This window comes from Typopeltis vanoorti, chromosome 3 (assembly GCF_054136105.1).
Source record: "Typopeltis vanoorti isolate ZY-2024b chromosome 3, IOZ_Tvanoo_1.0, whole genome shotgun sequence".
Taxonomy (NCBI): Eukaryota; Metazoa; Arthropoda; class Arachnida; order Uropygi; family Thelyphonidae; genus Typopeltis; species Typopeltis vanoorti.
This window is the reverse complement of record NC_143551.1, coordinates 141,224,797-141,249,561: the sequence shown is the minus strand read 5'-3', so window position 1 is coordinate 141,249,561 and position 24,765 is coordinate 141,224,797. Positions and strand designations below refer to the sequence as shown.

Below are 24,765 nucleotides of genomic sequence, written 5' to 3'. Positions count from 1 at the left end.
GATGTCATAATTGTAATAATAGTCCCATAACAAAATTGACTATTGTGCTTGTTGCATGTGATATTCTTTTTTGTGATGTTTCTGTTGTTAAGGGATTCAAAAGAATGCTAGTTTTTTAGATACAAATATCATCATCAAATTCCTGATATGTTCAGGCTACTATGACCACTACAAGATTAAGTTTATTATTAATCTCCTATCAATAGTTATCCTGCAAATTAGTTTTACTTGTCACCACTCCAATATTGTCATATTTAACATTTTAGATCTTCTAAGGCTTGTCTGACCGAATCAATCCACCTAGACCTTGGTCTTCCTCTGAGTTTCTTTCCTGCCATCTTGGCATTAAATACATGTTTTGTTAATCTTTCCTAACCCTCATTCTATTTAAGTGGACCTTGGCTTAAATATTTTAGCTTAGCCTTGCTTGCACGTCCCTGAATGCTAACAATGCCAACTTCATTTTTAATATTATTCTGTGATTGGTGCCATCTGATCACTCTTAATTTTTCTCAGAGCTTTCATATCTGTGGTCTCTAGTTTTTGATCAAGTGGTTTATTTCTAACCCAACTCTCAGATGCATAGCTTAAAAATGGTTTGAAAGCTGTCTTGTATACTGCTAGTTTCATAATTTGGCTAATTTCACTTATTCAGTATAAATTTACTCCCTACTATCACCAGCTTTGCTTATTCTGTTATCTGTTTCCAAATTTAATTTTGGCATCTTCAATAAAACTTACATAAATACCTGAAATATTTTACTTGTTCTATACTTTTGGTCTTTTTATTGCTGATTTTCATGTCTAGTTTATCTTTTATATTGATTCCTTTGATTTCTAGAACATTTTGCCACCTTCCTGATATTTATTTTCTATATTCCTACCAAAGTCTTCCTGTGTCTTTTGTTTAGCTACTTGTACACATAGCTCTTACTTTTTTCTCTGTATTCTTTTAGGGCATCTGCTAGGTACTGTGGCATGCTTTCTTTTTGTCCAATACTGCTTCTTTAGCATCTTATGTCCACCATGGTGTTCTCTTTTTCTATCTTTGCAGACAACTTTACCACATTCCTTCCTAGCTGAAATCAGTGAATGTTTTCTTCAGTTTGCCACTGAGACTCCAAGATTTGTATCTTGTTTTCGAACTGTTTCATTCTTTCTTCAATAATGTTTGTATAGTTATCTTCAGTTGACCTGTAAAAGCTGGTCAAATTTAATTCTTTTTAAAAGTTTTTTACATATTGTTCTTTTCAATGCAATCATTTTTTTTTAATCCCAATTAGTGATGGTCACATCTAATTTCAAATTCTCTGTACACTCTTGTATCCTGAACCAGAATCCGTATAGTCAATGAGGTTTTTCTTATTTCTTGTTTTCTCTTCACGTGAAAACATCTTTACGTTGGAACGTGGTGTTAGTAATGACTAGTCCCTATCCTGAACAGAAATCCGACATGTTTACCATTTATTATTAGCTTTGTCCTTTTCTCCAAATTTTCCCAAAATGTTTCTGTATGCATGATGGGATTCATTTTCTAATTTGCTGTAGAAATATTTCTAAACAAAACTAAATTGTTCATAATTGTGCAACCTAAAATATTTTTCACATAATCCTAATTTGTGCATATGCATGCCCATTCTGGTCAACATGATAGAAAATTTGAGTTACTAATTGGCACATTAGCATTGGTAGTTCACTAATGATTAAATAATCATAATCCATAAATCCTACTATGACAACCAAACATACTTTTCAGCCCATTATCTCTAATAAGCAGTGTTTTTCTCTTACTAGGTCATGAAAATCATTTGTTACCTAATGACACAGTGGGATTCAAACACAGTTTGCAGAGTTTAAAGCAAATCCTATTGATCATAGATTTTCTATGCAGTGGCATAATCAGTTCAAATAAACTGGCAGTGTTGAGAGGGGGGGGGGTGGAGACCTACTGGATGTCTGAGAACTCTGAATGACTATTTCCCAAATAAATGGTTGATTAGAACAGGATGAAGTAACCAATTTCCTGGTTGCCTTGTAGTTCTGGCTTATGTTTTATTTTTTTATAGTGACTTTATCTTTAAATAGTCGAAAGTTTATTTTTCAGTTGGTTAGACTATAATAAATTTAGTTTAATCCTTTATCCAAGTGTGAGCAAACAAAGTTTGCGCCCGAAAATATCTTCAGGACTGAGGTAGCTCAGTCCTGAAGATATTTTCGGGCGCAAACTTTGTTTGCTCACACTTGGATACAGGATTAAACTAAATTAATTTTATCCTTAAAAAGTGTATATTTTAATATATAACTTCACTACAAGAAAATTAGAGATACAGTAGCTACTCCAGAAATGTTGGAATGCCCGTGCCAAGAGGTCAACGTACGTGTCTGGCAGTGTCTGTATGTGCTAGAACTAGCTTTAGTATATGTATGCCACTTCAGTATCAGGCAGTTGCATTTTCATAAAGCTTATACAGCATAAAGATTTAAAGATCATAAAGGTTTTGATAAAATTTTATTTGTAAAATTAGCATTTTTGAAGTACCTTGATGATATTGAATGTCTCAAATAGTTCAAACTGATTTCAAGTTATATATTCTCATATTGATCTTTTTGTCTTATGAATTGTGTGCTTTCTATATCCACTGAATGCATTATAAACAGCTGTTATATGCATTTACTGGAACTGAAAATTTGAAAGAGGATGTTAGAACAAATGTGTTTAGTTAGCTGCTATGTTTAGTGCTACAATAAATCTATTTTACTTGCATTTATGCAGCAAGGGAGTGTTTTTTACATTGAATGTGATTCTGGTCGTCCCTAATTATGCTAATTGTTGCTAACTATATAGTACATTATCTATTCCTGAATAAAAATGAGTACTTCTATGTATTATAGGAAGTGGTTGATCAATCTACAACAAAATACTAGCATATATGAGATCTATTGATAAGACCGAAGAGCTGTTGACAAAAAAGGGGGGGGGGAATGATGTAGGTTTGCGAAAGGATGAATAATTCCAATGATCGGAAATTGTGTCCTAATACTGTGTAAAATGTATACTGATCCTCAGTAAACAAAAGAAAATTCTTTAGAAACCGAAGCAAAATCTAAATAAAACAGAGAAATAAATACACATAACAAGCAAGAGAAATTTTGTGAGATGATTTGCTGCTCCATCAACCACATGTATTCTTGCCATACCTAAATGAATGACTTGATTAACAGCATTAGTTCATTGGATTAGCCCTCTCTATAATTATTTACTGAACTACCAACTATATACAAATGTTTGTATAAGAAGCTGCCAAGAAGGGTGTGAGGGCTAGATTTTTCTCTTAGTGGGTGGTGCATGATTGGAATGGATTGCCATTGGATGTTGTGAGTGCAAGCAGTGTGAATGAATTCAAGAATAAGTATGATAGCTGGTGTGTGTGTAGTATGTGGCCTCCCTGCAGGTCTCTCTTAATAATAATATATTATTGGTTAGATATTCATACTTTGTAAACAAATTCTTTCCCTTTAATCTTAAGTTTTTTTTTTTAATTATGCCATGATAAATTCACTTATGATGGCATAATTAAATATATAATGAAATAAATATATAAAAGTTTAGAATTTATGGGATCACATGGTATTTGCTCCACACACCAACCCACAGGACACACATATATCACAAATGTTAATTATTAATAATTTGTTTGCCAGTAATGAAAGTATTTCTACTCATACTTGTTCTTTCCTTTACATTTTTCATTCTCACATAGCTTATTAATGATGGTTCACATGGTTGCACCTTTAGTAATTGAAATATACAAACCAAATATGGCATTCTCCTTCATTATTGTTTTTTAACATATCCTAAACAAACACTTTATTCTCCCTCCACACACACACAGAGATTTGTTTGCAATTAAGAAACCATAAAGATACATAGCATGTCTGCTGAAATGCATGCATGCAATTTCCACAGGTCACAGTGTCTTCTCTTGCACTGATGTGAACGTGTTAAGACTGGATGTATGCTGGGCTGCATATGGAACTCATGTTGAAACTTGTTTACCTTAACAACAACAGTTATTCATAGTATTTGGAATTGCCTCATTTTAACTTTTTTAGTAAATATCGGCATTCATTCTTTTTGAAACTCTATCAGTCTTTTTTCTAAGATCTATTTCATCTCCCTTTCTTGTGTTACACTAATTGACTTGTTACAACCAGACAACTTGACTTCTTAGAAACCTGATACCATTTATGATAAAGCATTTAATCCTATCTGTTATGTCTGTAAGTTGTGCATACCTGTAGTCATTTTGCATGTTTTGTGGGAGTCAAAACCAGAATTTCCAGGAGAAACTCTGCCACCTCTGTATCAAACTGCTAACTCGCCTGCAGTTGTGAAAAGCCCTGATGAAGCTTCTTTGAATCCTAGACAGCATTTGCATCCAGGTCTTTCCAACCAAAGGGCATTGTCTATATGAACTGAGCTATGGAGGTTTTATAAGCAAAATCTTTATGATGATTATTTTGTAATTTCAAAAAAAAAAAAAAAAAAAAAAATTATGAAAGTTTAGTTTTGTAATTGACCACTTCTAAGGGTCTCAGTTATGGTAATTTCAAAGAAAAATTTGAAATTTTTTCCCATATTCAGCATGTCATATACTAACTGGAAGGTTCATTGTAATTTTTCTCTTTAGTGTGCATCATCTTTGTTCCATCATTTTTAATATAAGTATTAAAAATATTACTGTCGCATTCTTCTACTAAAATACAAGGTCATCTAGAATGGTCATATAAACTCTACAAACTGCTCAACTTCTGCTATATACCTGTACTCTACATGTAATGCTAGTACCAAATGTGGTTAAGCTCAGTTTTGTTTTGGTTTTATATAAAATATACAAATGCATTGTTCTTTATCAAATTCATAAGTGACACACTCTAAGTAGTTGTAAGTTGTCGGTTTCGTGAAGTATAAAAAAAAAAAAAAAAAAAAAAATCAGCTAACGCCTTTTTATTCCCGTATATAAGGGAGTAGGCGAGGCCATTTAGCCCTATTTTGGAGACTGAGTGGGCAGTTCAATCTCCACTGGTACCCAATCAAAGACAGATGGCCCAAGGCCATCACTAATTCAGCGGTACGCAGTGAAGAGAGGCGGCTCAAATGTGCCGCCATCTCGTGGTCTCTAACCCTAACACAATATATTTAATGTCTGAAATAATGTGGGTTCTACGGTCGATTTTCTTGAATTTACAGGACGAAAAACCCGAGTTTCCGGGAGGAAAAACCTGCTTGCCCGTGCCAGAGATCGACTAACTCGGGAACTGGTCGAAAAAAGGCTTAGAAAAATTTCCTCTAGTCGCCGACTAGACTCGAAACCAAGACTTCCTTCGTGCGGCCTAGCGCCGTGGTGTGCAAACGCCACATCCACTGAGCTACACAGTATAAAATATAAAGGGCAAAAAAAATTAACATTCCTGTTCCAGAGACTTTGATGTTTTATAGCAGTACGTAAATAACTAATATTTGTTAAAGTACTTAATCATTTGCTATACTTTTAACTTTTGGAATAAATTGCTAGCTAGTGACGTATTTGCAAGTTATTACCTAAGATTTCAGTGTTGGCATCATGGCACAGGACCCCATCATTAATTATATAATTCATAATCAAACTCCATTAGAAACTCTTTTGGTTGTTATATTGTGAATTTAAAAAAAAAAAAAAGTACTTTTTATTGTTAGATATTTCATTTCTACATATCATGTCCCAGAAGTTTTTTTTAAATTTGTCTATTTATTCCAGCTCAACCTGGAGCTATACTTGAACAGCCACCAAATCAGATTCTATTTCTTACTAATCTTCCTGAAGAAACAAATGAAATGATGCTGTCAATGCTTTTTAACCAGTAAGTATGCAAGTTGCATTCACATTTCTTTTGGTGTCATATTTAATCAGTAATGGAAGTTTTGTTGTATAAATTTTCATGCATTCAGTAATCTCCTTGTTAATACCTCTTTAAAATATTTTTCTTGTTGCAATCTGAAGCACATAATAGTAATGTATGAAACTAGTCATTAATTTAATAAATTGTTTTACTTTTTTTTTTTTTTTTTTTGCCAATATCAATTTTAAAATGTGGATTATTTTCTGTTTTATTATTATTTTTTGATATGCATATCAAAATAAGTTATTCACATCACAACTAATGTATAAACAATGCCGAACTAGGACACTGTCAAGTCCCCTCCCCTCTTTATTTTTGGAACTTATTAATGCTTTAAAATACGGGTTTGGGGGGGGGGCATTGCTTTAAAATATGCGTTTAAGCAATGCCCCCCCCCCACTTCAGCCCAGTTGAAGTTACCTTCAACTGGGCTGAAGTGTGTGTGTGGGGGGGGGCATTGCTTTCCAGTTTTCTGCCTTAAATTAGGTCTTCCACAGCTCAGTGAAGCAGTGGTTACAGCCAATGGAGCATGATATTTAATTCATTAATGATGTGTGTATCATCCTCATTTGTGGAACATTTTCAGGTTACAGTGAGTGAGTTCGTTAAAGCAGTGTTAGCTCATATTAAAGAGAAAAAAAAGTGAGCCAGTTACTGAGAAAACAGTAGGGTGGCTGCAATTTAGAAACTGGTCCATTGCTCATGTTTTTATTAGTAGTATTGTTGTTGTTATATTTCTAGACTTTTAGAAGGGAATTTGCATTATCTGCAATTAAAATGCCATCTTTTATTCAGTGGCTGTTTCTACACATGAAGTCTTATGAAATATTACTTATTTTTTTCATTGTTGATAAAACATTGGAATGAGTGGTCAAAATTGATGGAGTAGTGTCACCTGTAGAGGTATCTGTAGATTTTGCTTCCTCATCACTTTGGTCCAGTTGCTAAAATATTCAGATGTCAGCCACTACAAGAATGACCATTCTGTATTGAATCAAAGTCAAATGAAAGATGTCATCTGTAGAGGTTGTTTGCATGGAAGGCAATACCTTCCCCCTTCAGTCCAGTTGAACTTTTATGCTCAAACTAACCTTAAGCAACATGAGTAGTAGTTCTTTCAAATTTGATTGACATTGAATAATGCAACCTGTAGAAGCAGTTGAAGAGAAAGCAGTGCTCTACCATATCTTTCAATTTAGTCCAGTTGGGTTAAAATCCTCTAGAGACCTTAAGCAACATAGTTTTGAACATTTTATGTTCAAAATGGTAGTAGCTAATTCAGCAGAGCACCGTCCATGAAAATATGCACAGAACAAGCATAAGGTGGAAACTGAACATCTGTGACAGATGGATTGAAGTGGATCTGTGAGAAACAGGGATCATTATTAACTGGAAGCAATTTTAAAGTGATTGTCATTGCACCGCCCCAGTTGTTTGAGCAATATTCCGTGGTTGTGCAGATTTGCGATAGTTAGCAGCGGTGATGTGGAGTAGTCTTGAGTTTAAGTATAGTTTTTTAATGGCAGAGATATTTGCATACTGATAACAGCATGGCTCAAGTTAAGTGCATCTGAATTGGTAATTTAGCTGCCAATTCAATTGCAGTTATGGTGATGGAAGTTTATTTTTCACTTGGTTAGACTATAATAAATTTAGTTTAATCCTTTATCCAAGTGTAAGCAAAAAAGCTTACACCTGAAAATATCTTCAGGACTGAGGTATGGTAGTGCAACACCAGGCAACTCCCATAATGCAAAGCACATCTCCTTGGAGGACATGTATACTGCTATTCATTAAGGGAAGGGCCACTACCCAGATCGGTTTCGACCTTTATTGAGGTCTCGTGAGTGGGAGGCAGACCCAAAATTTATTATAGTCTAACCAAGTTAAAAATAAACTTCCATCATCTTTCTCTAAATCCGGAGTAATTTAATAATAAGGTAGTACACCTGTTGGCAACTCCTATAGGTAAATATGACGTCTCCTATTGCTTCTGCCTTAGTATCTCCGTGTTTGGTTCTGCCTCCCACTGATGAGACCTCAATAAAGGTCGAAACTGGTCTGGGTAGTGGCCCTTCCCTTAATGCATAGCAGTATACATGTCTGCAAGATATGTATACTGTATTCTCAGTTATGGGAAATACTGAGACAAGGAGTGATGAGAGCTTGGTACACCTTTTGCTCGGAGTTGCCTGGTGTTGCACTACCTTACCTCAGTCCTGAAGATATTTTCAGGCTCAAACTTTGTTTGCTTACACTTAGATAAAGGATTAAACTAAAGTTATTCTGATCTTAGTCAACTCTGAGTATAGCAAACGTGAATTTGCTGACTAGTCGTATGCTAACACAGATATATCATAACAAACTTTTCACAATAATATTCTTTAGTCCCTGAGTTTGCAATAGGGAGAGTTAACTTTGTAGCCATTTTAAACTTCGTATTTAAAATACAGTATGGTACAAGAAAAAACAGTTGCTGCAGTTAATTTTTTTGCACCCTACTGCATTTAGAGATCCAGTTAACAATGAAATATAAACAGGACTTGAAGAATGCACTCATCTTTGGCAAGTGAGAATTTTTAGTTGCCAGATTTAAAAAAAAAAAAAAAAATTATACAAGTTATTTTTGTCAGGAAATGTTCAGTTTTATTTATGCAATGGCAATTCTATGGCTTGTTTTGTGTCATAAATGTTTTGCCTCATTTATCTCACCTACTGGAGCATGTAGATCATTACTGTTTGACCAATTTTTTTTTTTTTTTTTTTTTTTTTTTTTTTTTTTCATTATAGAATATGATCATTGAGAGGATAAGGATATGCAGGCATTCATTATAAAAATATTTAAATAGTAATGAGTGCTGGCTGTATAACTGAGAGGAGACCTCCACATAGCCTTTAAAGGAATGCAGAGAACCAACCAGGGCTTCTGACCTAATGTCCAATCCTCACCTTCTTGTGGTGCACCCTGTTGGATATCTACTTGGATACTGAACGAACGAGGATGGGCTGGCAATTTGGGATTTAGCCGACCAAATTGTATTCTTATTGGTTAAACCAAAATAAAAAAATGATGGTACAACATGACAAAATTTCATGCCGGCTGGGGCGTCGCCTGTTTAAACAAGGCCCCCGTTGTTTTTGCCAGGGAACCAGGGCAAACAGTGAAAAGTCAGCTACTGGAACCAATCTGAAAACACACCCCAACTCAACATCACCAGAGTTAAAGATCAGTACTATCAACATAAGAATCCTGAATGGCAAAGATATGGAGCTAGTTGAGGAATTAGATAAGTACCAGATTGACATAATAGGGGTGACTGAAACAAAAAAGACAAAAACTAGCGAGATCTTTCTGAGCAATAAATACAAAATGTTATATTCAGGCAATGACAATCAAGGAAAAGAAGGAGTAGCCATAGTATTCAACACAAAATACGAGGCTAATCTTCTTGAATGGCAGGCAGTCTCAAGTAAAGTAATGTGGGCAAATATGAGAATGGGGAACTGGACAATGAGACTTATATGTGCCTACAGTCCTACAGAAGATTCTACTAAAGTAGAAGTGGAGGAATTTTTTGATGCTTTAGAAAAAGCAACTGACACAATGAAAAAGGAAAAGTTGGTCCTTGTTGGGGATCTAAATAGCAGAGTAGGAAATGATTGTCAGACATACAAAAATATTTTTAGAAAATTTGGAGAAAAGAGCAAAGCTAATAATAATGGCAAATATCTGTTGGATTTCTGCTCGGGACATGGACTGGTTATTAATAACACCATGTTCCAACATAAAAATGTTCACAAATTCACATGGAGAGAACAGGCTAGGAATAAGAAAAGTGTCATTGACTATGTTATTGTTGATTGTGATGTTTTCTCCCTGGGTGCAGGACACCAGGGTGTACAGAGGATTTGAAATTGGAAGTGATCACTATTTAGTCTTGAGCAGGATAAAATTGAATTTCATATTGAGAAGAATAACATGTAAGAAAATTTTAAAGCGAATAAAAGTTGAGCAGCTCTCAGATGTGAACTGTAGACTAAAATACACAAAAAATTATTGAAGAAAAAATGAAAGAGTTTGAGAACAGGAATCAAACCTTGGAGATTCAGTGGCAAGCCTTGAAGAAAGCTCTGATTGATTCAGCTAGAGAGGCATGTGGTGAAGTTGTCTGCAAGGATAGAAAAATTAGAACTCCATGGTGGACACAGGAAGTTAAAGAGCAGTGAAGAAAAAGAAGAAAGCATATCAAAAGTTCCTGGCAAAAAGTTAGCTTGTGCTCTTAGAGAATACAGAGACAAATGTAAGAAAGCTAAATACTGTGTAAAACTAGCTAAACAAAAGTCATGGGAGGACTTTGGCAGGAATATAGAAAATAAATATCAAAAAGGTGGAAAAATATTCTGGAGGTTGTTGAAGAAGCTTAAGAATCAAGGAAAGAGTGCTGTAAAAGGAGTTAGAGATGATAAAGGTGACATGGAAATGGCAGAAAAAGATATCCTTGAAGTATGGAGTAATTACTTTGAAAAACTGCTAAATGAAACAAGCAGTGATGACAGCACAGTGGTAAAAAAAACACTGCAGTCAGGAATACATATCCATACTTGAAGTAGAAAAAGCCATCAAAGGCTTGAAATGTGGAAAGGCAGGAGGAGTAGATGATATTCGACCAGAAATGCTGAAATATGGTGGAATAAAAGTCTTTCAGTGGCTGCACTGCATAGTTCAGAAAGCCTGGACAGAGGGACGAATTCCTGATGATTGGAGTGAAGCTCTCATAGTAGCCATATATAAAAAGGGAAATAAAACTGAATGTGAGAATTACAGAGGTATTTCCCTACTGAGTGTTCCTGGCAAGATCTATGCAAGTATACTTGAGAAACGGTTGAGAAGAATTGTGGAAGAAAAGCTTGGTGAAGAACAAGCTGGATTCAGGCCAAATAGAGGCTGTCAGGATCAGATCTTCACTTTACGACAAATAGTCGGGAAAGCATGGGAATATAACAGATATCTGTATTTAAGTTTTGTCGATTTGTAAAAGGCATATCACAAGGTACCAAGAGAGAAGCTATTCAATACGCTACAGTTATATGGGTCATTATATCAAGCAATACTTAGTCTTTATTTGAGTTGTAAGTCAGCAGTTAGAATTGAAGGAAGTACAGGAAGGTAGTTTAATGTTAAATCTGGTATAAGACAAGGATGTACGTTATCCCCTCTGTTATTCATTATCAATATGGATCACATTATGAAGGAAAGTGGTATTAAACATGATATCAGAATTGGAGATGTTAATGTCAGCTCTTTGCTTATGCGGAAGATGTTATACTTCTAAAGAAGTCTGCAAGATTATCTGACTAATTGAATAACTGTTGTAATAGATATGGTATGAAGGTCAGCATTAAAAAGACAAAGACAATGAAAATAGGCAAAATCATTGAAAATGTCAACTGTGTTGTGAATGGAGAACCTATGGAACAAGTAAAACATTTCAGCTACTTAGGCAAGATTTTTTGTGAAGGTGGTAAATTAAATATAGAAATAGACCACAGAATCAGCAATGTTAAATCTGGTGTAAGACAAGGATGTACGTTATCCCCTCTGTTATTCATTATCAATATGGATCACATTATGAAGGAAAGTGGTATTAAACATGATATCAGAATTGGAGATGTTAATGTTTGCTTATGCGGATGATGTTATACTTCTAAAGAAGTCTGCAAGATTATCTGACTAATTGAATAACTGTTGTAATAGATATGGTATGAAGGTCAGCATTAAAAAGACAAAGACAATGAAAATAGGCAAAATCATTGAAAATGTCAAGTGTGTTGTGAATGGAGAACCTGTGGAACAAGTAAAACATTTCAGCTACTTAGGCAAGATTTTTTGTGAAGGTGGTAAATTAAATATAGAAATAGACCACAGAATCAGCAAAGCTGGGATGGTGGGAAGTCAGTTGAATAAATTCATATGGAATAAGAGAGAAATTAGTCAGAACACTAAATTTTCTGTATGCAAGACAGTGTTCAAACCAATTTTAACGTATGGATCTGAGAGCTGGGTCAGAAGTAAAACACTTGCCCAAAGACTAGAGACCGCAGATATGAGAGTCCTGAGAAAGATTAGAGGCGTGAACAGATGGCATCAATGGCAATATCATATTAAAAATGAGGATATTAGGAAAGAACTTGACATTGTCAGCATCCAGGAATGCGTTAGCAGAGCTAATCTCAGGTGGTATGGTCACTTAAATAGAATGGGAGAGGAAAGATTAGCAAAACAAGTGTTCTCTGCCATGTTGGCAACAAAACGACCCAGAGGAAGACCAAGATATAGGTGGATTGATACAGTACAAAGTGCCTTAGATGATAGATATATAAGATCTGGTAATGTTGGAGTCTTGGCAAGTAACAGAGTGATTTGGAGGAAATTTGTAGATAGGAAGCTGGTAATGATGTAATTTTTTTCATGTAGTACTATCATATCCTGTACACCCTTGAGGGTACATGGCAAGAATTTGATGATGATGAGTGCTGACTTGGCAATATTAATTTTCTTTCCTCATTTAAAATATATTTTATGTATTGAATTTAATTTGTAGTTACATTGCATACTCTGCTAGTATAAATTGCTGCTAAGATCAGTGATTGATATAAATAGCAGTTTAGTCCATAATATTTAATAATAATAATAATGCTGAATAGTTTTAATGAGATTGTCTTGCAGTATATTAAAATCATATGTTTAAATAAATAAAACCAGAACTCTTCAAAATTCTAGTTTATTTATCATTTGAAAATATGCATAACTTTACTCTTGTTAATAGTATGCAATTAATATAATTTTTGTTATTTGTGTAGGTTTCCAGGTTTTAAAGAGGTCCGCCTAGTTCCAGGACGACATGATATTGCATTTGTAGAATTTGAAAATGAAGTTTTGTCAGGTGCAGCAAAGGATGCTCTTCAAGGATTTAAAATTACACCCACACATGCGATGAAAATTACCTTTGCCAAAAAGTAACATGAACTTAGAAAAAATTCTTAAACCATCTTGAATTAAAATATCACATTTGTTAATACAAAGTTCAGTTCATGACGATTTGTGGACATTCTCCGATCATTTATGGAATACTACAGTAAGAATATTTTTTTCATATTTCAGCCCATCTTTAGTTTAATAAATTTATGTAAGTATTGCTAAGTCATATATTCATTGAATATGAATGAATGACCAGTATTACTTGATATATTCCTGCCACAAAATCTTTAATGTTTTTAATAAACACTTAAATATAAGAAGTGAGAAAAGCAGTGTTTTGTGTTACTGTACTACATTAAGAAATGTTGTTCTGCAGACATACCTGAAATACTCATTTTTAAAACTGTTATTGCTATAATGGCATTTTAAAATCAATAGTATTCCTTTGATTAAAATACATGATCTCATTTTACTTCACATGATTGTGCTGATGTCCAAATTGTGTTATGTGAATTGGAGAGGCTTTTTTATATTACGTATGCAAACAGTAGGAAACTGTGGATTAATAATAGATGCTGCCTTAAAAATACATAGTAATTTTCTGCTGTTTTGCAGTTAAATTGGAGTAATGTTACAAAATAAGGAACTGAAAAGTTACAGAAAGCTAGTAATAAAAGCTAATAGTAGCTGCTGCTGTTGTTGCTTTCCCTTCTTAAAAAAGCTCACAAAACTGAGATTGTTCAACTGTCTTGCGTACAATGTTGGCATATTCATAACAACTTTCACCAGACCAGTTCTTTTAACGGGCTTTTTTGTAGAATTTTCTTCTGCAGTGTAGCACAGACTTGACTTATCCAATGTCAGAAAATCTATGACAAAGTACCATTGTAAAGTCTATATCTGTTAAAATGTTGAGTTAGTAGTTTTCATAAATAGAAGGTGGGTGGCAGAATTTTAATTTCTAGAATACCAGTTAAGTCCTTGCAAATTAGATAAACTGGGTTTGAACATGTAGGCAACTTATCTTATGGCCATAGATTATCATGTAATCTGAACCAGCCAATCAAGAAGCAGTGCAATCCACTTGCTCAGTTGACTTTCATTACTGTGTTGGAAGTAAAGGATTTTAGCAACAGAATTTGGTATATCTCAGTTTTTAAGAAGGATTAATTAAAAGCCTTGATGCTTATCAAGGTTGGATGAGTAACCAACTCTCAACATAGGCATGGATGTTTGATTCACTCTAAACCTTAGCTCACCAACAGTACTAATGTACTATAGGTTTAAAATCTTTTGTGGCTAGAAGTAACATAAAAAATAGTTAACCCCATCTTTTGGTAGTTATTATAGTGAATTTGTGAGCTGTTGTTCTGCATGAGCCAAGAGTTATGGCCTTAGGAAGAGACATTTCTCTTCACAGCTAAAATAGCTATAGGGTTGGTAGTGCAGCATGGATATTTGCAAGTCTTAGGTGGTTTCCATCATCCATTTTGAGAACACCACCACTGCCTTGCTAATTATTCAAGATGAAGTCACACAATGATTATTTTTATAGCAAGTTTGATGAAATGGAAAATGTTATGAAGTATTTAATCAAAAAAAGGTTAAAAATATCGATATTCCTAAGAAAATTAAAGAGTCCCATCTGTTTAAATCTCCCCCACACACACACCCAAATTTTTTTTGGAAGGGAGAACACCCCCCCCCACACACACACACCAATTCGTGATAGTCTTAGGCCAGCTATTCTGCAATTATCCAGGGAAGAACTCCTGTTCTGTGGATAAATGGAGCTTCCTCCTTCAGTTATGGGAACATTGAAGTTATTCCCACCTGTGTTAAGTTTAAAATAAAATTTCACTCATCTAAAGCACTTTGAATCTGCAGACATGTGAGCTTTGTTATACATAAAAATATAACGGAAAAACTCACGTAGAAAAATTATTTAATGGTATAATTTTCGCCCGTGTGTCACAGGCATCTTCAGTACAATTAGGCACAAAAATTAAACATTAACTGACAATTCCAAAAAGCGCCACCTAAGTAGCTGGTGTAAGATAACTAAAAAGGTCAATAACTTTCCTAAAAAAAAAAAAAAAAAAAAAAAAAAAAAAAAAAAATTAATACAATAAAAAGTTAGGAAAGATTAGCTGATTTGTAAAGTACTATCTCCCATAAAGGGGACAGACGTAAGCCGTCGGATCTGTTTAAGTTAGGAGAATGAAGTAGAGTTTCACATGCTTCTTTATAAAGGCGTTCCATGAGAAACTGACTTTTGTGAAGAACTCTTGTCTTTTTCCAATGAACTCTGTGTCTAGTGAAGATGGCATGTTCTGCAAGTCCAGACTTTTCAGGTTTAAAGTATTCAATATAAGATTGGTGTTCTTCTAGCCGAATGGAGGCAGATCTTCCCGTTTGTCCGAAATAACATAATCCACAAGAGCACGGAATCTGGTAGACACCTGGATGATTGAGATGTGGAAGCTTGTCCTTTGGAGAAGCGAGAAAGGTGGAGATTTTTCTAAAAGGTCGAAAGGCAACAAAAATATTCAGTGGTTTTAAAATTTTTGCTATACGTTCACTGATGCCTTGTATATAAGGGATGGTAATGCGCGTTATTTCCTCTGTGTTTGAAGAGGGAGACATATTAAATCTACTCAAAGTTCTTTTAATGAAGCAATTCTTATAGCCATTAGATAGAAAGGAAGAAGTTATATATCGTATTTCTTTCTGTAAAAGATCGTCTGTAGAACAAAAGGAGTGGGCCCGATGAACCAGTGTTTTAATAGTTCCTGCCTTTTGACTGGGATGGTGATGAGATTCCGCATGGATATAATGGCCTGTATGAGTCTTCTTTCTATAAACTGAGAAATGTAGGTTACCATCTGGTTGGCGAAGAATTAGAAGATCTAAAAAGGCTAACTGCTTATTTGATTCTACTTCTAGGGTAAACTTGATCCTAGGATGAAATGCGTTTAACTTATTGAGAAATTGTTGAAGTTCATCAGAAGAGCCATTCCATACAGCAAAAATGTCATCGACATATCTGAACCAATGAGTAGGTCTGGGAGAAATATTGTCAAAGATACGTTGTTCAAAATGTTCCATAAAGAAATTGGAGATAGCAGGAGAGAGAGGATTACCCATTGCTGTTCCTTCAATTTGTTGATATAACTTATTTTTAAAAGAAAAATAACCAGAATTTATTACAAAATCAAATAAGTTTACAATGTCTGAAGGAAATTCCTGTTGTAGTAATTCAATACTTTCCGAAAGAGGCACATTTGTAAATAAAGAAACAACATCTAAACTGATCATGATATCAGAAACGTCCAAATGAAGATCTGAAATTTTATTTTTAAAATCCAAAGTATTTTTTATATAAGTATCAGTTCTTCTAGTTGAAGAGGAGAGTAAATTAGATAAAAATTTTGAGATTTTGTAAGTTGGGCAACCTATACAATCTACGACTGGTCTTAACGGAATGCCTGGTTTATGAACTTTTGGAAGACCATACAATCTAGGTGGACGACCGAAGAAGGTTTTAAGTTTTTTCTTTTGATCTTCATTCCATGTAGATACATTATCTATAAGAGAATTAAGTCTCTTCAATTGACTCCGGGTAGGATCCGATGTAAGAGGCCTATAAATTGAAGAGACTTAATTCTCTTATAGATAATGTATCTACATGGAATGAAGATCATTCCATGATCTTCATTCCATGTAAATCTAAAAAGGTCAAAGTTATTGACCTTTTTAGTTATCTTACACCAGCTACTTAGGTGGCGCTTTTTGGAATTGTCAGTTAATGTTTAATTTTTGTGCCTAATTGTACTGAAGATGCCTGTGACACACGGGCGAAAATTATACCATTAAATAATTTTTCTACGTGAGTTTTTCCGTTATATTTTTATGTATAGTTATGTCTACTCACGGTTTACCTCTTTTAAAACTTAATGTGAGCTTTGTATTGCATTGAGAATAGATCATTGCTCCTCCTGGTAAGTTATCTATTATTTACTTAACACAGCCATTATCTCTCTCCAGTCAGATCTCTCTTCTGTTCTTGACCTGAATTTTTTGTTATTCTCTTCTGCAGCTTGTCTCACTTAAGTAGGGTCACTGTTCTCAGTGAGTCTCCTCCACATTCTCCTGTCTTGGGCTGTAACCACATCCAAGTTCTTCATCCTCAAGTCCTCCTCCACCAGCACCCTCCATCTTTTTTTTGGCCACCCACACTTCCTCCTCCCCTGCACATCCATCTGCATGACCTTTCTTCTCACATACTCATTCTCCCTCCTCATCACATGACCAAACTATCTCAACCTTCCCTCCTGCTGATGTTATTTTTCCTCGGGGCCACAGTTTCCATAGCATACATCATAGCTGATCTCGCTACTGTCCTATAGATTTTGCCTTTTAGATTGATCGGCACCCTCTTATCGCATAGCACTCCAGCCATTGCTCTTGTATCCTGCATCCCACTTCCTTCTCAGCCTCTCCATCCTCTTTCACTGTTGAACCTAAGTAGCTAAAGTCCCTTACCTTCCTGATGATATTTCCTTCCAGCTTCAGATCTGTCTTCTGGCTGCCATCCACTTTGCAACACATATACTCTTTCTTACTTCTGCTCAGTTTCATACCTCTCTCTTCCAGTACTTTCCTCCGCCTTTCCAGTTTAGCTGCCACTTCTTCTCTTGATTCTGCACACAGCACGATGTTGTCTTCATACAACATTGTCCAAGGCACGTCATCTCTCACCTCCATCACAATATTAAACAGGAACGGACAATGCTGACCCTTGATGCAAGCCAACTGTCACTTATAAACTTTCTGTATCTCCCAGACAGATCCGAACTCTTGTCTTCACATTTCTGTACATCTCCTGCACCAACCTGACATTTCTCCAGTACCATCTTCTCTCTCAGACACCTCCAGACCTTGCCTTGGCACTCTGTCGTACGCTTTCTCCAGATCAATAAATATCAGCTGTAGCTCCTGTTCTTTTTCTCTCAAAATTTTTCCATCATCTGCTGTAACCCAAAGATAGCATCTGTCGTTGATCGACCGGACACGAAGCCAAATTGCTTCTTTGCAATCTCCACCTCCTTCCTCAGTCTTCCGTCAAGAACCCTTTCTAGGATTTTCATTGTGTGGGACATCAACTTTATTCCTCTGTAATTCTTACAGTCTTGTGCATCCCCTTTATCCTTGTAGATAGGGACGAGAATACTTTCCCTCCACTCCTTGGGTATATTTTCCTGTTGGCAAACTTTTATGAACAAGTCCCACAGCAGGTTAATTCCCCCTTACCTCTGCCTTCCATGCCTACACTAGGATCCCATCAAGGCCCACCAATTTTCCATTCTTCATCTTTATGGCCTCCTTCACTTCCACTCTACTGATGTTCTGCACCATCCCCTCATAAGGCTGTCCATCTTCTCTGTGAGTCCATGCATTTTCCTCATTCAAAAGCCCTTCAAAGTATATTCTCTATCTGTTTCTTATATCCACATCCCTCCTTAATACTCTTCCTCCAGAGTCTTTGATCTATCTCACATGCAAGATGTCCTTTGATGCCTTATCTCTACGTTTTGCCTATCGATAAATTTTTCTTTGTCCTTCCTTTGTTTCTAATTGATCATAAAGATCTTGATATGCCATGGCCTTTGCCTGCACAACTCTCTTGGCTGTTCACTTTCTCTCTCTGTCCTCTTCCACTCTTGACTTATCCCACTTCTGCTTTACCTTCCTCTTAGCCATCACTACTTCTTCTACAATATTATTCCACCACCAATCCTCCTGCTCTCTAATATTTCCAGATGTTTCACTAATCACCTCAATTGCACAGCTCAGAATTGCTTTTGAATTATGTCTCCACCAATCTTGTATTCTTTCTGGTCCATCTGAAATCCTCTCTAACACCCTCTCCCTAAAATGGTTCCTCACCCTTTCTTCTTTTAAGTTAAGCCACTTAATTGTCCTTATCCCATGGCTTCCAAAGGTTCTAATTTTCGACCTTATTTTAAAGTCTGCACACAACAGCCAGTGTTGCTGTACCACTTGATCTGTTGATGTTTGTTACTTCCTTAAGATAGTCAAAATGTAGTCAATCTGTGAAATGTTGTTACCACTTCTAAATGTTTTCAAATGTTCCTCCCTCTTTTAGAAAAACGAGTTCATAATTGCCAGATCAAACATTACTGCGAAGTTCCCAATCCTCTCCCCTTCCTGGTTATATGGAAGGAGAGAGGATTTGCCCTGCCTTGGCAAATCCTTTTCTCTGAAGGCAAGATCATTCCCACTCCATGGCCGCCGTGCACCCTTTCACAGTCCCTATTCTGTCTTCCTATGTGCACGTTCAAGTCTCCTCCGACAATCACCATCTTGTTTTCTTCCAGTCCCCTCATTTCTTCATCTAGTGCATTCCAGAAGTCATCTTTCTCCTCTGCTGTATAGCCAACTTGCGGGGCATATACACATAAGATGATCACTTGCTCTTCTCCAAGACCCAGTTTCATTCGCATGATCCTGTTCCTCCTACCCATTTACAGTACTTCGCTCTTCATTCTGCCACACACCATAATTCCAACACCATTTCTTCCCTCTTTATTCACTCCAGAGTAGAACAATTTATACCCATCTCCCAGTTCCTTTTGCCTTTTCCCCCCTTCCACCTTGTCTCCTGCACACATAAAATGTCCAGCTTCCTCATCATATCTGCCACCTCTCTTTCCCTTCAAGTCATGTTTCCAACATTTAATGTTCCCATTTGCAACATTCTCTCCACCCCCTGGGCTCACTTCTTTAACTGCATCCACCCTTGATGCAGTAGCCCTCGTTCACTTCTCGCAGCTGTAGGGCAATGTAGCTGCGTGTCGCCTAAGGGGTATGCGCTAGCCCTTGTATCACTTTCTTTTTGACTCATTTGATCATAGCTAGAGCTGGCAGTGAAGTTTTACAAGCAGATGCTCTTTCTGATGTCAACCCTTGCCGTTTATCCGGGCTTGGGGCTAACTTGCCCCCTTTGGTGACTGCATAAGACAAAATGACATAGCAAAATAGGAAAGATTCATCCCTAGCCCTCGAATACTCTAATATCATGGGGGGGGAGAAAGAAAGGGAGGGACCAGTCTACAGATAACATAACAGATGTATATTACATGAAGTAAGGCATGGTCCAGCTTCAGGTGCCTCAAGTTTGCCATGCCCATACTTACAAAAGTGAACCCTTGAGACACTTTGTGTTATTCTCTATTTCTGATAAATCTGCCCACAAGGAATTTCAAAAAATAAAAGCTAAATGTATCAAAAAGTATGACAGCTTTTTAGATCTGTTTCTCAGCTCCAGAGTTAGCCTCTTCAAATCGTAAATCTTTTGTCAAAAAGACTTGAAAAATCAACCATTAGTATCCTTAGTCTCAGCCACATCTTTACTGTAGCACCTTAAGTTCCATTACAAGTCACAAAGTCTACAGTTCCAACTGTAAACTTCATGTGACTTACAGAGCATGCCATCCACAAGTTGCCTCCTAATGTTGCCAGTAACATAAGGCTCAATGTCCTTATGCAAGTGTCTCCTTCTAAAACTAATCTCTTCAGCTGCCAACTCTACTTTCTGTAATTATGGAAAGACATAGCAACATTATAATTACTACAGTTGAAAGGACTCTACAGCTAGAAATTATAATTACTACTACTACTGTTACTATGGTGCTCAATACCTGTGACTATAATCAGAAAATGAATGTGATGCTCAGAGACCGCACTGCTTATAACCACTGGTTTGCCACTTCTTGACCCCCTGAAGTACTTAAAAAATGCAAACCTTTTAGTAACCCCTGCTAGATATACCAGATTGTCTAAAATTTATAAACCCAATATCCCTCTTTCTCTCCATTTTTGGCTACATAGCTCAGACATTACTGTTTCCCTCTTCACCTCAACTGCCAACACTCCAGAATCCATTTCACTATAGAAAAAGAAAATAGCATTAGCCTGTCATTTCTTGGAGTTCTAATCATGTCTTCCACTCTCTCGACAATACAATTTAAACACTTGTCAACAAAACTTCCAGGTTTCCATTACAGTGAACTCTCCTTTATTTGCCAGACATTTCCTATCTAATGGCTACAATGCCAAAAAGATTAAAAAATCTGTTGTTCCTTTCATCCCTACTCAAATACAGATTACAATAATGCTATTACTATTCCTATATCTGGGGCATGTCAGAAAAAATAGCCAGAACTCTAAAAATAATATAATTTTTGCACGACCTTAAAATTTCATTTCAAGCTGGCTGCCCATATCTGCTCTCCTAAGGATTCATTCCCTTCCCTCTCTGCCCAGGTGTTTACAATGTTCCATGTTCTTTCAGCTTATAATATTATGGTCAAACAGAGATCTGATAACATCTGCTTCCATGACTACGGCCAATCAAGCTTTGCTAACCATGTTTTGAATACCTTGCACTGAATCATGGGGGGGGGGGGGACTACTGTGCTTTATCTGTAGCAAATACAAACAAACTTGAAAAATTTTTATAGAATGAACAGCAGATTTTAAAAATCAATTTAATCTAAATATAGTTGTGCTGAACTTTCCAAGAATTTGGGAAACATTAATTCTTAGGCCTTCCACCCAACAGCTATAGCTAGCCAATAGCAGCTTTAGAAAACTTAGTCTTCTAGCCAAACTTCTTCAGTTATTGTGTGTGATTACAATTTTAATGTTGTATCCCTGATGTCTCTGCAACAGAGACAAAATATAGCAATGATTAAACTTGTGTTTAATTATCTTTCTCCATTAAACCTGAGTTCAAGATTTATCTTTGTATAATAAGCAAAGTGGTGGTCTCATAATGGATGGGGGGGAAAAAAAATCAAACCTAAGGAATTTCACAAACCTCATTGCCCCTGTGTGATTTGAAACAGCCTGTTGGTTGAAAAGCAAGTAAATTATCTACTTAGCTGAACAGGCTGTCATAGTTGAAAGAAAACCAAAATATCAAATTACTGATGTGTACAGGATACTATGATGTTGCATCAATCCACCAAGATCTTGTTCGTACTCTGAGTCTCATTCCTGTCATCTTGGCATTAAACACCTTCTCTGCTAATCTTTCCTCTCTACCATTCTGTGTAAGTGACCATACCACCTGGGATTAGCTCTGCTCACACATTTCAGAATGCAAGCAATGCAAAGTTCTTTTCTAATATCTTTATTTGTAATATGATTCTGGCATTGATGCCATCTGTCTACTGTTAATTTTTCTTAAAACTTTTCTGCAGTCTCCAGTCTTTGAACAACTGTTTTATTTCTAACCCTATGCTCATATCCATGAGCTAAAACTGGTTTGAACACTTTTTTATATAATGCTAGCTTATTCTGACTACAAGGATTGCATATGACAAGGTTTCTGTAGAAAAGCTGTATCAAAATGCTACAATTATGTGGTAGGACATTGCACTGGCCAGCACACAATATAATATGAGTTATAAACAAGTGGTTAGAATTCAAGTACTGGAAAATGGTCTGATATTTACATTATCTTCACTATTATTCATCATTTATATGGATAACATTATGATGGAAAGTGTCATTAAACTTGATATCAAAATTGGATATGTCAAATGGAGATCTCAGCTCTTTACTTTATGCAGATGATGTTATACTCTTAAATAAATTCAGGATTCCTCAACTAAATCAAATAACTGCATTAACACATCTGACATGAAAATCAGTTATAAAAAAACTATTAACATAGGAACAACTTATATAATTCTGATGATTTATATCTACTGTATAAATTATCAGAACAACAAATATAAATTATCTGAATGGATAATTTATAGACAAGTAAAACATTTCAGTTATTTAGACACAATTTTTAGTGAAGATGGCAAATTAAATATGGAAATAAACAGAATTAGTATGGTGAGGTCAACTGAATAAATTTATATGGAATAAGGTGACACTTTCATGTCACCTTATTCCATATAAAATGTGAACGGTTTAATATTTTCAGAAAGGATAAAGAAGATAGGGTGGGTACTGATGATTGATAGCAGATGAAATGCATTCAAAAAGAATAGGAAATGGGATGGGGGTGGGGAGCTGTTCATTCGAAGCAACCTAGTGTGAGATCAAGGCCAATAAGATAAAATATACAGCTGGATGCTGCTGCTGTGGTGGGTTCCAGGGATGATCTGGAGGACATGCATCAGCAAATTAGTATAATGACCTATCTCTTACCAACTCTCTCTTCCCCACTTTCACACAGACGTTTGGTTTCTGCAATATGTATATTCTGCAAATGTTTCCATGGGAAATGCTCATCTGAAATAACATCAATAATTAATTTCTCCACTCAGTACTAAGCTCATTGGAACACGTGCAGCTGCTGCTCAACATCCCTTCACAGTACACCTAGAAACAAACAGAACAAGTTTCTTTTCCTCCTCCTTCATCCCTGCATCTGTTGTACTGTGGAACAGTCTCTCTCCCCTTGTTGTGTTTCCCAAGGAATACAATTTACAGTCATTTAAATCAAATGTAAACAAGTTCCCCCTTTTCCAACCCACTACCCATACACAGTACTAATGTACAATAGGTTGATCAACCAACCTCTTGTGCATATGGGACTTAACTATGGAGATATAGATTGGGAGGAAGGAAATAAATTTATACACCTTCTGAAAGATAATTATTTGAGGCAGCATTTTGATGGAGGGGACTCAGGGTGTGAGAGTATTGGACCTGGTCATAGAACTAAAGAGCTGTCCATAACCAAGTTGGCCACATTGCCTCTGATTGGAGAAAGTGACTGTGGTCTTAACTTGGAAATTGTAAAACATGAGGAATATTCTATCAAGAATGGGTATATGTGAAACTACAAGGCAGATGATTATGACAAGCTTAGGAGGAAGCTTAAATCTGTGCCATGGCATGAAACACTGCAGAATAAGGATGTTATTAGTGCATGGAAGATAGTTAAGGATCATCTAGATGAAGCAATATCAAATTGTATACCAACGTGGTATACAACGTGGTATACAATCAGGTGGGAGTGGATGAATAGTATCATTAAGCATGGACTACAGAAAAAGAATATGTTGAGGGTATGTAATGGGAAAGGTAACTAGCATGGTAAGGAAGGCAAAATCAGATTATAAGAAAAAACTTGCTGAGCAGGTCAAAGGAAATCCCAAAGAGTTACATGGCAAATAGAGGAAGAATGACTATGGAAGAATAACCTTAATGGGTGCTTATGGTCAAGAGGTAACTGAAGTATAAAATAGTTGTTACTGAGTGATCACTTTGTAATCATTCAAGTGAGGTTACTGCTGTGATGTATGTGACAGGCTGATATGAAAACAGGTGAATGAATTGAAAGTTCTTAGGATATTGCAGAACTCACTGTAAATATGGGAGTGGGATTAGATGAGATACCTGCTTGTATTTTACAAGAATGTACAAGAGAACTGGCAGTGTCTCTTAGCTCTGGTAGAGTTCCAAGGGGGCAAAATAATTCCTTGCATAAGGGAGACTTATGCAAGGAATTATTCTAAGACTGCAGTAGCAAATTATAGACCTATCAGTATCCCAGGCATGGCGGTAAAAGTACTGGAAAAATTGGTTAAAAAAGGGAATTTGAGAATGGGTGGATAATAATATGATACTGTATGAGAGGCAACATGTCTGTGAATGGTCTGTCATTTCTTAGTAATTTACTAACTTTTTATAATAGTGACAGCTGAGTTGGATAAAGAATGGCTATATGCTCTAATTGCTCTGGATTTTTCAAAGGCATTTGACAAACACTACATGGAACTGAATATCTCACT

General features: G+C 35.9%; 1 protein-coding gene across 1 annotated transcript in view; it reads left to right on the top strand.

Moving 5' to 3' along the window:
- The window catches only part of snf (U1 small nuclear ribonucleoprotein A snf), a 50,009-nt gene extending 36,530 nt beyond the window's left edge, over positions 1–13,479 (top strand). The window contains exons 5-6 of the mRNA XM_090416075.1: positions 5,799–5,901; positions 12,802–13,479. Of these exons, the coding sequence (XP_090272201.1) occupies positions 5,799–5,901; positions 12,802–12,961 (263 nt within the window). The 3' untranslated portion in view covers positions 12,962–13,479. The remainder of the gene's footprint in view (positions 1–5,798; positions 5,902–12,801) is intronic.
- The last annotated feature ends 11,286 nt before the right edge of the window (positions 13,480–24,765 follow it).